The 16,764-nt window shown below is 37.2% G+C and overlaps 1 protein-coding gene across 5 annotated transcripts in view; it reads left to right on the top strand.

Moving 5' to 3' along the window:
- The window catches only part of PCNX1 (pecanex 1), a 187,112-nt gene that overhangs the window by 58,248 nt on the left and 112,100 nt on the right, over positions 1–16,764 (top strand). For 2 of the 5 annotated variants that reach the window (XM_055436675.2, XM_055436673.2), the window contains exons 6-7: positions 4,024–5,730; positions 16,550–16,682. In XM_055436675.2, the coding sequence (XP_055292650.2) occupies positions 4,024–5,730; positions 16,550–16,682 (1,840 nt within the window). The remainder of the gene's footprint in view (positions 1–4,023; positions 5,731–16,549; positions 16,683–16,764) is intronic. The other 3 variants (XM_055436678.2, XM_055436676.2, XM_055436674.2) reach the window with 2 other exon arrangements.

Genomic DNA, 16,764 nt, shown 5'->3' with positions numbered 1-16,764 from the left:
GAGGTAGAGGGGTGTATCCCCACATCTCAGGGACAGTGGTCAGCGTTGTCACACGTTGCTGGTAGGCCAAGTTTTATGAGACTGACACCTGACCATTGGACTTCACAGCACAGAGGATGTTGGTGACCTTGATAGCTTCTTAATGGGGTGGGAGTAGAATCCATGCCAGAGGAGAATAATTGAAAACAATGACTACAGACTACTTTTTGGTGAATTTCATCTCAGTTCAGTTCAGTTCAGTCGCTCAGTCATGTCCGACTCTTTGTGACCCCATGAATCACAGCACACCAGGCTTCCCTGTCCGTCACCAACTCCCGGAGTTCACTCAAACTCATGTCCATCGAGTCGGTGATGCCATCCAGCCATCTCACTCTCTGTCGTCCCCTTCTCCTCCCGCCCCCAATCCCTCCCAGCATCAGAGTCTTTTCCAGTGAGTCAACTCGTCGCATGAGGTGGCCAAAGTATTGGAGTTTCAGCTTTAGCATCAGTCCTTCCAATGAACACCCAGGATTTGATCTCCTTTAGATTGGACTGGTTGGATCTCCTCAGGTTGTTATAAAACTCCTTAAAACAAAAAACTATAAAAAACATGCAATAAAAAGGTTGAATAAATTATATTGTCTAATAATAACACTATTCAGGTACTAAAATGTATTCAAAGATTACACAATAATATGAGAAAATATTTAAAGTGAAAAAGATGGCACTTTATAAGAAATATGACTGGGCTTCCCTAGTGGCTCAGTGGTGAAGAGTCTGCCTCCTCTGATTCAGGAGGACCCTACATGCCTCGGAGTGGCTAAGCCCACGTGCCACAACTGTTGAGCCTGTGCTCTGGAACCCGGGAGCCACACCTACTAAGCCCACATACTGCAACAGCTAAGGCCCGTGAGCCCTAGAGCACGTCTGTGCAACAAGAGAAGCCCCTGCAGTGAGAAACCCACACATCGCAACCAGGGAATGGCCCCACTCTCCACAAATAGAGAAAGGCCCACGGAGCAGCAAAGATCCAGCAGAGCCAAAAAATAAATAAAATTATTTTTAAAAATACTATTCCAGTCTGTAAGAGGTTAAGAGAATACTAAGCGTATGTGGGCATATGTTTGTAGGAATGTTAAAGGTGACATACCATATTTAGCCATAAAAGAGACTAAAGTCCGGATACATTATATAACATGCAAAGTGAAAGAAGTCAGACAGAAAAAGTCACATACTGTTCCATTTACATGAACTGTACAGAATAGGCAAATGTATAGGGACAGGAGTGGTTGCCAGGGGCTAAAGAAGGAAATGAGTATAATGGGAATGAGTTTCTTTTTGGGGTGATGCAGATGTTCTGGATTATACAGTGGTCATGAGTGCCCAAATCTGTGAATATACTAAAAATCACTGAATTTTATTCTTAAAAGGGTGAGTTTTATGATATGTGAATTATATCACAATAAAAAGGGAAAAAGTGATACACCAAAAAATATTAACAGTTATTTCAGTGGCAGAAATGTATATTATCTTCCTCATATTTAACTGGATTTTATAGAATTAACATACTACTTTTATAAACAAAAATCATAACTTCCTCCTCTCTTCTAGATCATCCCCAGCAATTATGAAAAACAAACTGCTTTATTTCTCTTATATTCCTGAAAAAATCCACGTCTCTCCCTTTAGCCTCACTTCCTCTGTTACCTATCACCTTGTAGCTCTGGTGTCCTTTACAGGAATAATCTTTTTCAGAACCTTGTACAAATATCTGATATTATCTTTTAGCAGGAATTTCTAGAAGTAGATTATTGATCAAAGGGTAGGTATGCTTTTTGAAGGTTTTTGGTTACCTTGCCAAATTTCTTTGTAGAAGGTTGGTTGCACCAGTTTGCACACCATGATTAGTGTATAAGATGCCTTTCTTAATCTGCATACTACTAGTAGCAATCACTGGAAAAAAGCATAAGCAGGTGAAAAATAGCATCTCTCTGGGTTGATTTGATCCTATCTTTGACAGTATTGCTACCAGGAAGAAAAAAATGTCTTAAGAAAGCATGTTTACTTAAAATTTCCTAAAAGCACCTAAAATTCTTCCTGACAGAGTCAAACTTATGATATATTTATTTAGCAACACTGAAAAAACAAATGTATTAAATTAAATTTGGCTATGTCTTTTAAAATGAAAAACTTAAATTTCTGCTTCATTAATGTCTTGGGAGTTGGTATTTTTTAAAGTCTATTGTATATTAGAATTAGTGATTTTCAACTGCTTGCTCAGTTAAGTTTTTGTTTTATAAAATATCCTTGAAATGTGAATCTTACATCACCCCATAATTGCTTAATAGGCATATATGTTGAGAGTTTTTAAAAATAACATTATAAATTAATACTATAGAAAAGTAAATACAGTGATGGTTTTTAAATTTGGGTTTTTTAGAGAATATAAGAACCCAACTACAGTGGCGGAGAAGGCAATGGCAAGCCACTCCAGTACTCTTGCCTAGAAAATCCCATGGATGGAGGAGCCTGGTAGGCTGCCGTCCGTGGGGTCGCTAAGAGTCGGACACGACTGAGCGACTTCGCTTTCACACATTGGAGAAGGAAATGGCAACCCACTCCAGTGTTCTTGCCTGGAGAATCCCAGGGTCGGGGGAGCCTGGTGGGCTTCCGTCTTTGGGGTCACACAGAGTCGGACACGACTGAAGTGACTTAGCAGCAGCAGCAGCAGCAACTACAGTGGCACAGTTTTGAACAGATGAAAACAATATTGGTTTCACTTATCTTGAGGACTTTAAGACACAAGATAAAGCCTAATAGGTCATTTATAAATCACGGTTTGTATGGTACCTTCTAGAGAGTATCTCTAGTTTAGACTTTTAGTTGTTTAGATCTAACTTACATTAAGCTTTTTTTGAAGTCCGTAAAGATTTCTAGGAGTCATTCTTATTTTATATTAATCTTGGGAAAATTATGCTTTTATTATTTAAGGTAACTACTGGGAAGAGTCTGACTTATTATAGACTCTGTTAGTGTATTTTTCCTATGCAGTTACGACAAATAAGACAATAATATTTCTTTTTATTGAACAGCAAACTTAGCAATCCTTGTCTGTTAAAAGGTATATAAAAAAATCAGCTATTGTACAGTTTGGTTGTCAAGCTGTTTCAAGATAAATGACAATATAGGTAGGTGGGTAGATGGGTTTATTTATATTTTTATCGATCTTTATGTGTGTATAGTATATATGATAAGTCACTAAACCCTGCCTAAATGAAGAGTTAAGAAATAATCTTACAGATATAGGGGGGGATATGTATTTTTTTTTCATGAAGCATTTTTAATTGCTGCATCAGTGGTAAAAGATAAAGTGTAGTATTTTGTCCTGTAATATTTTAATACTTTCAACCATTGTGAACAGGAAGACATCGTCTATCATTATACCATATCTTGTCTGGGCCTTCGTCAATCTTTTGGTTTTTTTATTTGTTTCTGATTACTCTGTTTTTGTGGATTTGAAAAATCAGTTATATTAGTTTTCCAAGAAGAGTTTAAATTTAGCTAGGTAAAATAATGATAGCTACCATTAATTGTGCCAGGCATTGTGTTAAGCAAGTATGTTATTAACTCAGTTATCCCTTGGTGAGATTGATATCACATTTTACAGATGAGGAAACAGAGGCTTGAAAAGGTAACCCACCTTTACCCAGTTACTAAGTTAGGGACAGAACTTAAACAGAAACCTAGGTCTATTTTAAATGTAATCCTTTGTTGTTTCTTATTTTATTGTTGATAGTCCATAGAACTTTTTCTGAGGTTCGTTGAAGATTTGGAAGTTCAGTTCATTCCATTAGTAGAATGCTTTCTTTCTTTAGCTGGGAAATAGAAAGAAGCCCTTTGGAAGGACTTGCCAACTGTTATTCAGTGAGCTACTTGGGAAATAGTTTATGCTTAATTTATGGTACACTGTGAATTCTTTCCATTGTTAATAGAAAAACAGATTACAGATTTGTGTTAACATGTCCAAATATATGTTTGAAACAGATTTGGCAGCTGACCGGAAGCTCTTCCGCCTGGTCTCCAATGATTCCTTCGTCTCCATTCAGCCGTCCTTATCCTCATGTGGACAGGACTTAGCACGGGACTTCAGTGACAGAGCGAGCCTGCCGAGTCACAGCCGCCACCACCATGTCGAGCAGTCTCTGTCCAGTGCCTGTGACACGGAAGTGGCTTCGCTCGTCCCCCTACATTCACACTCTTACAGGAAGGATCACCGGCCGCGGGGCGTGCCACGGACTTCTAGCTCTGCTGTGGCTTTTCCAGACACCTCACTGAATGACTTCCCTCTGTATCAGCAAAGACGCGGGTTGGATCCTGTTAGTGAGTTAGAATCTTCCAAGCCTCATTCTGGATCCAAAGAATCCTTGGTGGAAAATTCATGTTTACCTGGGGAATTTCAGCTAGTTGGCGAGCTGAAAAACAGTAATTCTCAGCCACCTACCAGAAGTGGGAAGAGCAAACCCTTGAACGCAGACAAAAGCATGGACAGCTTGCGAAGCCTGAGCACACGCAGCAGTGGCTCAACGGAGAGCTACTGCAGCGGGACGGACCGGGACACCCACAGCACCGTCAGCAGCTACAAAAGCGAGCAGACCAGCTCCACTCACATCGAGAGCATCTTGTCAGAGCACGAGGAGTCTCCCCAGGTGGCAAAGAAGAGCGGCCAGAAGAAAGAGGGCTGTGCTGAGGCAGAGGACAAGAATAGCTGTGGCGGTGACAAAAGGACTAGCAGTGAAAAGACTGCCTTGGACGTGAATACTAATAGTGGGGTTCAGGAGGCCAGGGATTCTAACGGCTCTGATGACGTGCACAGTCAGAAAGGTCTCAGCACCTCTGCATCTGAAGAAGCCAATAAAAACCCCCACGCAAATGAATTCACTTCACAGGGGGACACACCACTTGGGAAGACTGATGAAAACCAAGAGGAGGAGGGTGAGAAGCCAGTTGTGTCAGTGGACTCAAAAGTTAGTAAAGATGTTGGTGGAAAGCAGAAGGAAGGGGATGTGCGACCTAAATCCTCCAGCCTAATCCACCGGACAGCCTCTGCCCATAAGTCAGGCAGGAGACGGACAGGGAAAAAACGGGCCAGCAGTTTTGATTCAAGTCGGCATAGGGACTATGTGTCCTTTCGAGGTGTTTCTGGTACCAAGCCACATAGTGCTATATTCTGTCACGATGAGGACTCCAGTGACCAAAGTGACTTGAGCAGAGCGTCCAGCGTTCAGTCTGCTCACCAGTTTGGCAGCGATAGCTCTTCTAGCACCACTTCTCATTCTTGTCAGTCTCCTGAGGGCAGATACAGTGCCCTAAAGACCAAACACACCCCTAAGGAGAGGGGCACCGACTCTGAGCATACACACAAAGCCCACCTGGGCCCTGAAGGAACTGGCAAAAAGCGGACAGCACGGCGGACTTCCAGCACAAATAGTGCCAAGACTCGGGCCAGAGTGCTGAGCCTGGACAGCAGCACAGTAGCGTGTCTGAATGACTCCAGTAGGCTAATGGCGCCTGAAAGCGTAAAACCCTTAACCACTTCAAAATCCGATCTGGAGGCCAAAGAAGGAGAGGTGCTAGATGAGCTATCTTTATTGGGACGGGCTTCCCAGTTAGAGACAGTCACTCGATCTAGGAATAGCTTGCCAAGCCAGGTTGCTTTTCCTGAAGGCGAAGAGCAAGACTCAGTCAGTGGAGGTAAGTAAATTGCAGGAGGAGATTTACCCAAGAATCTCTGCAATTTTTGATGCTGTTGATTAGAGTACTACTTCTTAGAGTATATTTTGTGTTAACAGCCCCATATCCACTATGTTGTTAAAAATAAACTTTCTTTCCATGAAGAAGAAGATGGTTATCTTAAAAAAGGTTTTGATGTGAACACCGAGAAAATGTTTTTTGTTGCATTATATATCAGTTTGTTCTTCATGGCATTCACCTTTTCTAAGCCATTTGCCACCTGTTAATGTTTTACCAGGAATAAAAAAAAAAAATTGGTCCCCTTCCTCCTTTGTACAACCACAGTAACAACAGAATGTAGAATTTTATTAGGGCACCAAACCATTTTTAGTTATCTCTTATACAGTGTGTGCCACTGAACTTTGAGAATGAGATCTCTCAACCTGTTACATAAGATTTTGCCAAATATTGCTTTAGCTCTATGTACTTTGAAAACAATATGGCTTTTTTCTTTGTTTCTGTCTTAGGTTTTATTTCTTGCTTACTCAAGTTTTAGTCATTAAACCGTTTTTCTGTAACTTCACATTAAAATTTATTAATCTACGCTTGTAGTTTGTTATCCATTAGTGGATATATGATGATCCTTGTGATAACAGTGATGGTGCTTTGGTTAAAGTACTAGCTTATTGATTTCTGGTTTATGGGGAATTGTGCAAAATTCAGTAGGTGATTTTGTATTGTCAGTGTGTATTGGCCATTTTGTTTATTTCAGAGTTGTCTCTTGGTATTTCCTCCTGCCCAGAATAGTTTGCTTATTCTGTTTTGGTTATTGTGAAGTCTCGTTCTTGAATAGGATCAGAAGAATGAAGTCCTCTGTTGCTAGCACATGACTTTTTTTTATCATCTACCTCATATCCTTTAATAAAGCTTATGTCTTTGGCTTTATAGTTTACAGTCTATTGGTATAGTAACATTTAGTCTTTTATGAAAAGTTAAGCTGAGTTTTTGTTTGCACAAACATACTGAAACAAGGAACATGCTTTTTCTCTCAAAGAATTCTAATTTTACCCACAATTTTTTAAGTCCATTATGTGGTAAACATTCTCTTGCTTCTTTTGGTATAGTTTATAACAAAGATTAATTTCTAATAGGAATGTAAAAAGTGATCTTTAGTGCCTAAGGAAGAAACTAGGACTAGACTTAAATATTGAGAACTAATTATATTTGAAGTGATTATAATCATTTGGTAACAATATAGTAATTAATTTCTCTTGAGTCTTTGATGTGGCTGTCAATCTGTTTTTTGTAACAGGTCTGAAATGCTTTTAGTGATTTCTCACACAAATCATGTGTGTTTGTGATATGCAGGAAACCATTGGGTTTTAAATTATAGCTTAATTTTTACTAAAAGTATGATTAAAATAAATTCTAAGAATGGACATGCAATGATAGAAAAATATTGCCGTTCTAAATGTTGAAATGTAAGTAAAAAGATAGTACATCTTATGCTTTTGTATTAAAAATGCCATTTCCTTTTCATAGGGAACGTGGGGTGTTCTGTTTTTTTAGACAGAGTTACATGAGGTCTTATTTGCTCTTTGATTAATATGAGCCCTCATTTTTCCAGATTTCAGCTTTTGTTTTGTTTGTGTTCTTATTTTTTTTAAAAAAGCAAATCATCCACTATTAATAAAAAAAATAATAAATAAGGAACTAAAATTTTTTTATTTCACTTTGGTGGAAAAAATTTAATCATCTGTGGGCTGTTAAAAACTTTTTTTTTGCCAAAGGAAGACATTGTCGGAACTGTTTTTATCTGAGCTTCATTGTGTTTAGAATAAAAATAAGAACAAAACTAAACTGCGTACATGTATTGGACTTATATTTAGTTTGTTTTCATCTCATTTTGTTAGTGTCTTGGTTTCTTGGAAGATTGGAGGTAGTGGGAGGCAATGTATTTTGGTTTTCATTATTTAAAAGTTATATAGAATCTCAAATACTTTGTAAAACGTGTTAGGCTACATTTATTGTTTTTTGGGGTTTTTTTTTTTTTTTTGGTGATTAGGAGACATTTTTCTTTGCCATCTATTCTACTTTCTATACTCCTGAAATGTGTCAATACAACAGAGGATACAGCTTGACCATGCGTATGGCTATACATTAACTATAATGTATACATTATACATTAACTACATATTAACTATAATGTATAGCCATACTAACTGTTAGATTTTATCCTAATGAATTTGGATGTGTTGCTGAGCTTTCCAGTAGTTTCTTTTTGTCTCATCTTTAAACTGGATGGTGTTGGTCCTGGATGGTGTTAAGGATGAAACTAAGAAAATGTACTTTAAAGCACTAAAATAAACTAAAATAGGGGGTTGCCAAATATAGTGACATGGCATCCTTGTCAGTATATGGGCTCACTATTGTCATGACTCTGGGAAAGCTGCTTACTTCTTAAGCCTTGACTTCCTCATCTTAAAATGGAGATGATAGTGTTATCTATCCTATAGGGTTTTTATGAGGACTGAAGGCTTTAATAGATTTAAAATGCTTACAACAGTGCCTGGTACATAGTAAAAGCTTATTAATAGCACTGATGTTTCTGTTTTACTGGGTTTCCCTGATACTTCAGTTGGTAAAGAATCTGCCTGCAATGCTGGAGACCCAGTTTGATTCCTGGGTTGGGAAGAATCCCTGAAGAAAGGGATAGGCTACCCACTCCAGTATTCTTGGGCTTCCCTGGTGGCTCAGTGGGTAAAGAATCCACCTGCAATGCAGGAGACCTGGATTCGATCCCTGGGTTGGGAAGATCTCCTGGAGAAGGGAAAGGCTATCCACTCAAGTATTCTGGCATGGAGAATTCCATGGACTGCAAAGAGTCCATGGGGTTGCAAAGAGTCGGAGACGACTGAGAGACTTTCACTTCACTTCTGTTTCACTGACCAGTCTTTTCTGCTACTCATGTGTATCCTGTCCTAAAGAAAATCATTAAATATAGAAAATACATTAGAGATACTCTCGTGCCATTTTGAAACTCAATAATAGTAAAAATAAAAAATCTGAATTCTTAATTTCTTACATAATACCAAAAAGAAAAACATTAATCTGATATAATATTACAGATTTTAATATCACCTTGGCAGCAATACATGTGTAGCCTATCTTTTGATACTCATTCACATAACAAGTAATTGTTTTCATGGGACTTCTCACTATTAATCTAATACTTCGATTAAAATTGGATTTCGTCAATAATGTTCTGTGATTGCTTAGGTAGGAAAAATGTTTTATGTTCAAGCTATTTTCTGTTGTTGATCTTTTGTTTTTGCATTTAATTTTTCTTTTATAATTATAAAGCATATCTTTAATAACTTATGATTGGTATTTTAAAAATAAAAAAGTACAGACAAATTATATGTGACAGAAAAGTATCCTGTTTTCTTTTGGGTCACTTAATCTTATTTACTGCCTGATTCAACAGACTGTGAAGAACAATCAGAATAGAAAGATTTATGTTCATTCCATTATTTGTATTTTTTTTTTCTCAATTTCTTAACCTCTGTTTTTCTGTTTGAGAAAATTATTTTAAATGTAATAGTTGGGTTCTGTAAGCATGAAATAGGATCCTGTTATAATATTTTTGTGTTGGGAACCAATGATAGATAGTCTTCTGTCAAGGGATTGTCGCTATATAAAGAAAAGCCAAATTTTCTTGATGACAGTTTATGAGGGTGTGTACCATACATGTAAATTTGATATAAGTATCATTGAAAGAAAAGACGAAGACCACTGAACCAAAAAGAGTATGTGAATTAAAGCTTTTGTATTTTACTAACTAGAGGGACTCTAAATTCTAATAGATTTAATTTTCTCATTTCCCAGTTCACATGGGAAGTTAGAAGAAGAAAATAAATAGAAAGGGAGGGGTTCCTGTCGAGGCTAAAACTGATGGCAGCAGAAGAAATGCACTGCTGACTCTACAGAAGCTGGAATAACCATACGAACCAATGCCAGAAACACATGGTAGGAGGTCATTAACTGCAGGGGCGAACTGTTTGTTCAAGGACATCATAATATCATAACTTAATGCTGTATTGCAGTATAACTCACTAATAAATGTGTATGTGACTAAGGAAAGGTTATATTTTATTTAGTTTATACTGAGAAGAAAGCTTAGGCATATAAAACCATGTCAAAGAGTGTTCATTAGATGTAATAAACAGGTTTGGATCCTTCAGTTACTTGGAAAAATTATCTTCTCTTAAGTGTTAAGAGAAGAGGCATTTTATTGATGAGGCAAATAAGGATTATATATCAGATTCCCCAGATCAGCCCGTTCTTTCTAATACCAGTAATGTTCTGTTTAAGGAATCAAACAATTACATTTTAATGCCATCTCTAATTATTAACTGGATAGTCCGGCAAGCCATTAAACCTGTGTCTCAATTTCCTCAATTGTAAATCAGTAGTAGTAACTGTTCAGGTCATCTCACAGTTAATGATCAGACTCTAACGAGCTTCCATGTGTAAAACTTCTTTGTATATTTATTATGAAAACTAAGATACTGATGCCTTTTAATCATTTGTAAGGAAGTTTTCCATTTTAAATATGTCACTTCAAATATATATTCTTCACTAATGACGCCTTATTAGGTGAATCTCCTGAAGATATATTCAAAAATGTTTCTGAGTGCAGTTTTCCAGGAGAGAGGGTCTGTCAGACCATTCACAAAGGATTAAAAAAAGAGTAGGAACCACCTATGAAAGTAAGTAATCCTTAAACTCTGTCTTTTAGGAACTGTTCTGTGTGATAATGACTCCAGAGTATCATTTAATTTTGTCTACCAAACTGTATTTGATTGACTGCCTGGGATTATGGAAAGTATCGATAAAGATATGAAAATTCTCGATACGGCTAATAATTTTGTTGTTGTTTGCTGTTGTTGCTGGTTTATGGGTCAAAAAACAATGTAGTCCTTTAAAATGTTTTCATAGGTAGAAATTATTTAAATTCAGAATGAATGCTTAGAAATTGTGCAGTAGATTCTTGTTCTTTGGTCTCCCAGAAAATGATGCTTATCAGCATTTGTTTCTATATTAAAACCTTTGCTTGCTGATATTAGCATCATTCTTGACTGACATGGAAATAAGAAAAGGAAAAAATGGATTTCATGCCTGGACTAGAATATTTCCTTTAAAATAATTTTTTGTGCATTTCTTCATTTCTACATAATTATTAAGTAAAATAATGTTTTACCTTGAAGAATATTTCAGTGTATTTCAGAATATTTGCATATATATTTGGTTTTCTGAAATGTGTATATGTATATGTTTCATATTTTCATCCTCTTAAAGAATTTTCTTAAGCCACTTGCTTGTGATTATTTGTGGTACCAAAACACATTTTTCTTTTCATAACTTTCCCAAATTTACTCCTTTTTCCTACAGTAGACAATCCCCACTGAAAACAACACCTTTCTTGAGCAGTTTCTTCTAATTTTTATTCACTTAATAGTGATTGAACTATTACAAGAGACCCTTTAGCAGTATGTAACAACTAGAAGGAAATGGCAACCCACTCCAGTGTTCTTGCCTGGAGAATCCCAGGGACGGGGGAGCCTGGTGGGCTTCCGTCTATGGGGTCACACAGAGTCGGACACGACTGAAGTGACTTAGCAGCAGCAGCAGCAACAACTAGAAAGTAGAAACTACATGTGAATCCTTCAAGTAATCAGCTGAGTGATTCACATCATTTTTAAGTGACATTGTTTTCCTATATGTGTCTTTACTCATAATTTGCCAATTGTTGAGATACAAAACCTTCACCTCCTACCTCACCAAATCGTGCTGTTTTGTGCCATCCCAGTCCTCCTGAAAGTATATTAGTGCTTTTTTTAAAACGTCTTTATTGGATTTGTTACAGTGTTGCTTCTGTTTTTGTTTTGTTTTTTTTAAATTGCTTCCACTTAAAAATGTTTTGGTTTCTTGGCCTGCATGCATGTGGGATCCTAGCTCCCCGACCAGGAATTGAACCCACAACTGCTGCATTGGAAGGCAAAGTGTTAACCCCTGGACTGCTGGGGAAGTCCCATATTAGTGCTTTTTAATGCTTTCCCCGTTTTCATTCACATAGTAAAACAAGCTGATGATCTATTCTTTTAATACCCCCATATTTTAAAAAATGGTATGTAGAAGAAGTAATATAGAGTGTGTAGGATTTTCCTTAACTCATTTGGATAAATGGGAAGTAACTCAGGTGGGAGGCGTGTATTTTGTTTTCTTTGTGATCTTTCAGTTTAGTTCAGTTGCTCAGTTGTGTCTGACTCTTTGCGACCCCGTGAACCACAGCATGCCAGGCCTCCCTGTCCATCACCAACTCACGGAGCCCACCCAAACCCATGTCCATCAAGTCGGTGATGCCATCCAACCATCTCATCCTCTGTTGTCCCCCCTCTCCTCCTGCCCTCAATTTTTCCCAGCATCAGGGTCTTTTCATATAAGTCAGCTCTTCGCATCAGGTGGCCAAAGTATTGGAGTTTCAGATTCAGCATCAGTCCCTCCAACGAACGCCCAGGACTGATCTCCTTTAGGATGGACTGGTTGGATCTCCTTGCAGTCCAAGGGACTCTCAAGAGTCTTCTCCACACTACAGTTCAAAAGCATCAGATCTTCGGCGCTCAGCTTTCTTCACAGTCCAACTCTCACGTCCATACATGACTACTGGAAAAACCATAGCCTTGAATAGATGGACCTTTGTTGACAAAGTAATGTCTCTGCTTTTTAATATGCTATCTAGGTTGGTCATAACTTTGCTTCCAAGCAGTAAGCATCTTTTAATTTCATGGCTGCAATCAGCATCTGCAGTGATTTTGGAGCCCCCCAAAATAAAGTCTGCCACTGTTTCCACTGTTTCCCCATCTATTTGCCATGAAGTGATGGGACCGGATGCCATGATCTTAGTTTTCTGAATGTTGAGCTTTAAAGCAACTTTTTCACTCTCCTCTTTCATGTTCAGCTCTTTAGTTCTTCACTTTCTGCCATAAGGGTGGTGTCATATGCATATCTGAGGTTATTTATATTTCTCCTGGCAATCTTGCTTCCAGCTTGTGCTTCCCCTAGCCCAGCATTCCTCATGATGTACTCTGCATATAAGTTAAATAAGCAGGGTGACAATATACAGCCTTGACGTACTCCTTTTCCTATTTGAAACCAGTCTGTTGTTCCATGTCCATTTCTAACTGTTGCTTCCTTGACCTGCATACAGGTTTCTCAAGAGGCAGGTCAGGTGGTCTTGTATTCCCATCTCCTTCAGAATTTTCCACGGTTTATTGTGATCCACACAGTCAAAGGCTTTGGCATAGTCAATGAAGCAGAAATAGATGTTTTTCTGGAACTCTCTTGGTTTTTCCATGATCCAGCGGATGTTGGCAATTTGATCTCTGGTTCCTCTGCCTTTTCTAAAACCAGCTTGAACATCTGGAAGTTCACGGAGTAGATCAGACCACAACTGTTGAAAATGTCTTAGTATATCTGTGTCTTGTGTGTGAATTGCCGTTAGGTGCTCAATAAATGTTTATTTAATTGAATGATTGTATCACTACTCCAGAAGTAGAACTAAGTTATCTGAAGTTCTCTCTTCAACTTAGATAGTAATTCAGTTTATTGAAGTCTTTTTAATATAAAGAAATAATTAGAAAGACTCTATTATTTAAAAAACATGTTGAATTCACATTTGTCTAAATAAATGTCCTTGAAAGTATTTTATATCTGTCTTGTCATTCATGTCCTTTGAATCAGTTGAATGTTTGTGATTTTTTTTTCTTTTTGACCTACACATGCATAAAATTTAGTTGTACCTAGAGTGCTAGATTTTTACTTTTTGCATTTTATACTCTTACAATACTAATTAATTTTATTCTTTACCAGGGATACTGAGTTTTAAGCAGTAAAGTATTTTCTTTCTCCTTCTCTGGTCCCCTAGTTAAAAGATTTTTTTGTTATTTTCTTTCTGTTTATAAAGTTAAAGGATTCAGAAAGAGCTTTTTGTAGTTGGATTGTGAAAGTGAATTTTCATCAAGTAAAGCCATACTTATGTGATTGAATATACTTACAGTAAGTTATTTTAAGCTTTAGACAACTCTAATAAACATTGAATATTCTTTTATTATTAGATATTTATGCTCTGAATATTACAGAGGACCACTGAGGGCAAAATAGGCATCAATCATAACTCCATTGTAATATGTTGTCCTATGTATGTCTAAAATTGTATCTTGATATGTTTCTAAAACTTCTATTAAGAAAACAGTGTTAATAGTTATTTTGCAGATAACAAAATATAAATAGTATGTTAATAGAAAAAAAGTGTTTTCTGGAGAAGCCAAAGAATATTGACTACAAAGGGACACTGTAGTTTTGTCTTTTTGTCCCAGTATTATGGAATAACTAGGTTATATTTAAAATTAACTTCATTAAGTTCTCAGTAGAAGGAAGATAGTAAAGGAAACTGTTTCTTATTTGCCTTCTTCCTATTCTCACTATTCCATGATCATGTATTGCTTTTTTTCAAATGCTTCTAAATAATTTTAGTACGTTTTATGGATTAAATTATTCTCTATAAATTATATCTGGATGAATTTAACTGTTATTTTGGTTGAAACCAACTCTTAAATTAGTGAGAATGTTTGAAAGTTTAAGTGAATTGACATGTAAATTGAGCAATAATTTACTGCAATAATACAATAGAAATCTTCAATGTAATTTCAAAAAATAAGTCTTGAATTGAGGTTTAAAATCGTGACTTAAACTTTTATAACCCAAGTTCTTACTGACGTGTGAGAACCATTGAGATACACAAGTCACTCACTGATTTCTCGTTTCTTCTTTCACGTAGGTTGTTTGTTTCCCTTGGTTCTGTCCTTACCCAGTGACTGCCCTGCCAGTATTTGTTTTCTTCTTGTGACAGTGCTGGTTGGTGGTGGCAGTTAAGTTGTTCAGTGCTGGTTACTGTTTCCTTTGTTGAGGTCTTAGTTGTCAGGGATGCGTAAAGCACACAGTGTGCTTTGTGCAGACTTGACTTTCTAGATCAGCACTGCCCAATACCGCCTGCTGTGGTGATTGAAATGTCTCTATCTGTGCTGTTCAGTAAAGGTGGTCACTGGCCATGTGCAGCTCTGGAGCGTTTGAAGTGTGGTTCATCAATCTGGTAAATCGAAGTTGTAATTTTCTGTTAAGTTTAATTTGTTCTCACATGTCATATATAATTTTTGTATACATGAGCTTCTGCATCACAAGAAACAGCTTTTTTCACATTAAAGGAATTTTCATTGTATCACAATAAAACCGGAGAAAGAAGTATTAGCTCCAGGAGTCAAGTTTGATTTGGATTCAAAGCCCCAAAGTTTAATTCTGATTTCGTTGTCTGGCTTATAATGTCACTGGAATGTGTGCGCTGAAAAAGAAAGTAATAATGTAAATTATTCACCTGTGATTTGTGACTTAACCCTTCTTACTGGAAGAAGTTTGCCAAGTGGGTGAAGTAATGCTGTGCTTGTCATCCCTTTAACAAAAGAAACATTGCCTGAAGATAGAGAAGTCCATGCCTTCTGGGGGTAACCCATATATTCCTAACTATAATGAATGAATTACACAAAGAATATTCATTGGGGAAGGGATAAAAATGTAAACATTTTAAAGAAAACTTTATTAAAATCAACGTTTAAAATGATGGAGATTGCTGTTGCTGAGCAGAATAATGATAAGAATTAATAAAGCCTTTAATACGTCAATAAGGCATGTCATAGAACTGAAGTCCAAAAACAACACTGTTGATTTTGTAATCCACGTCATCCTTTTCAAATGAAAAGGAATTTTCACTTGTTTTTTAAAAAAGGTGTTTTACAGGCCAAGTTGTCTCTATTCATATTTAGCATCAAAATGCCCTTTCTCAAAATCAAAATGATTCTTAAAATATTTAGATCACTATAGATAACAGTTGTTTAAGAGTCAGATGGATAAACATCATTTTGCTTTAGAAACCCAAATCAGTCATGGTTCTGTAAAATTTTATGTAATTCTGTTTAGCCTTCGTTTTTATTTTCTCGTTGTTATATATTTGGTTTTAGTTTGTTGCTGTATTGCTTTTGGATTAAGCTATGGGTTTCTAATTTTTTTGCTGATGTTTTGTTTATATTTGCTTCCTAGTGTTGAGGGAACCAGTGTAGGGGCATGAAGCTGAATAAAGTTTGGCAGCAAACTACAGCTTAACATATACTTGTGCTACCTTGAATTGAGCATTTAAAAAACTAGTTGTGCAGCTTAGCAGTCAACTGTTTGATTTAATGCTGCCAAAATTGTGGCACAGGGTAGTGTCAGATAAATGGCGCTGCCTGACTCCTGTCATCACAAGTACTATCACTGCTGCTTTTACTGTCTTCGTGAAAGGAAGAAACGAAGGCCCCTTTCCCATTATTCAGAACTAGCCAATAAAATACATACGGTCCTTCTAAGGCTGACTTACAGGGCTAATAGAGGAATATGGGACTTGATAACTAAGACTTTTAGAAAAAGATTGAATATAACAGATCTTAAAATAGAAAATTGAGGCTGAAGAGAAGATGGTGAAGCCAGATAATCAGCAGCATTTTTAAACAGTTATCTATAGCAAAAGGTGTAGTCCCTAACTTCTCACCCTCAAAGTAAAGGGAACCTGACTAACTGAGCCAAAGGTTTTCGTAGGTTCACTGTTAATCTGTCATAGCGGGGAGGACAGGCTCAGCTGCTATTTACATCTCCAACCTAGGCTTCTGTTTGACCTAAGTCTGTCTTGATGCAGCAGCACAGGCCAGCGAGGAGACGGTGTCATTTCGCCGTGAACGCAGCACATTTAGGCGCCAGGCAGTACGGCGCCGGCACAATGCAGGGAGTAACCCTACCCCTCCTACATTGCTCATCGGATCACCCCTAAGGTATGGTATTTTAAAATTCCACCAAGCTTAGCATGCATTGTAACAGACCTCTAACCTGTTTTGTCAGTCTGAAGAAAGCATT

Source organism: Moschus berezovskii, chromosome 9 (assembly GCF_049115385.1).
Source record: "Moschus berezovskii isolate FMDL1 chromosome 9, NW_MosBer_1.0, whole genome shotgun sequence".
Taxonomy (NCBI): Eukaryota; Metazoa; Chordata; class Mammalia; order Artiodactyla; family Moschidae; genus Moschus; species Moschus berezovskii.
The sequence above is the reverse complement of the archived record's forward strand: the minus strand, read 5'-3'. Positions and strand labels throughout refer to the sequence as shown.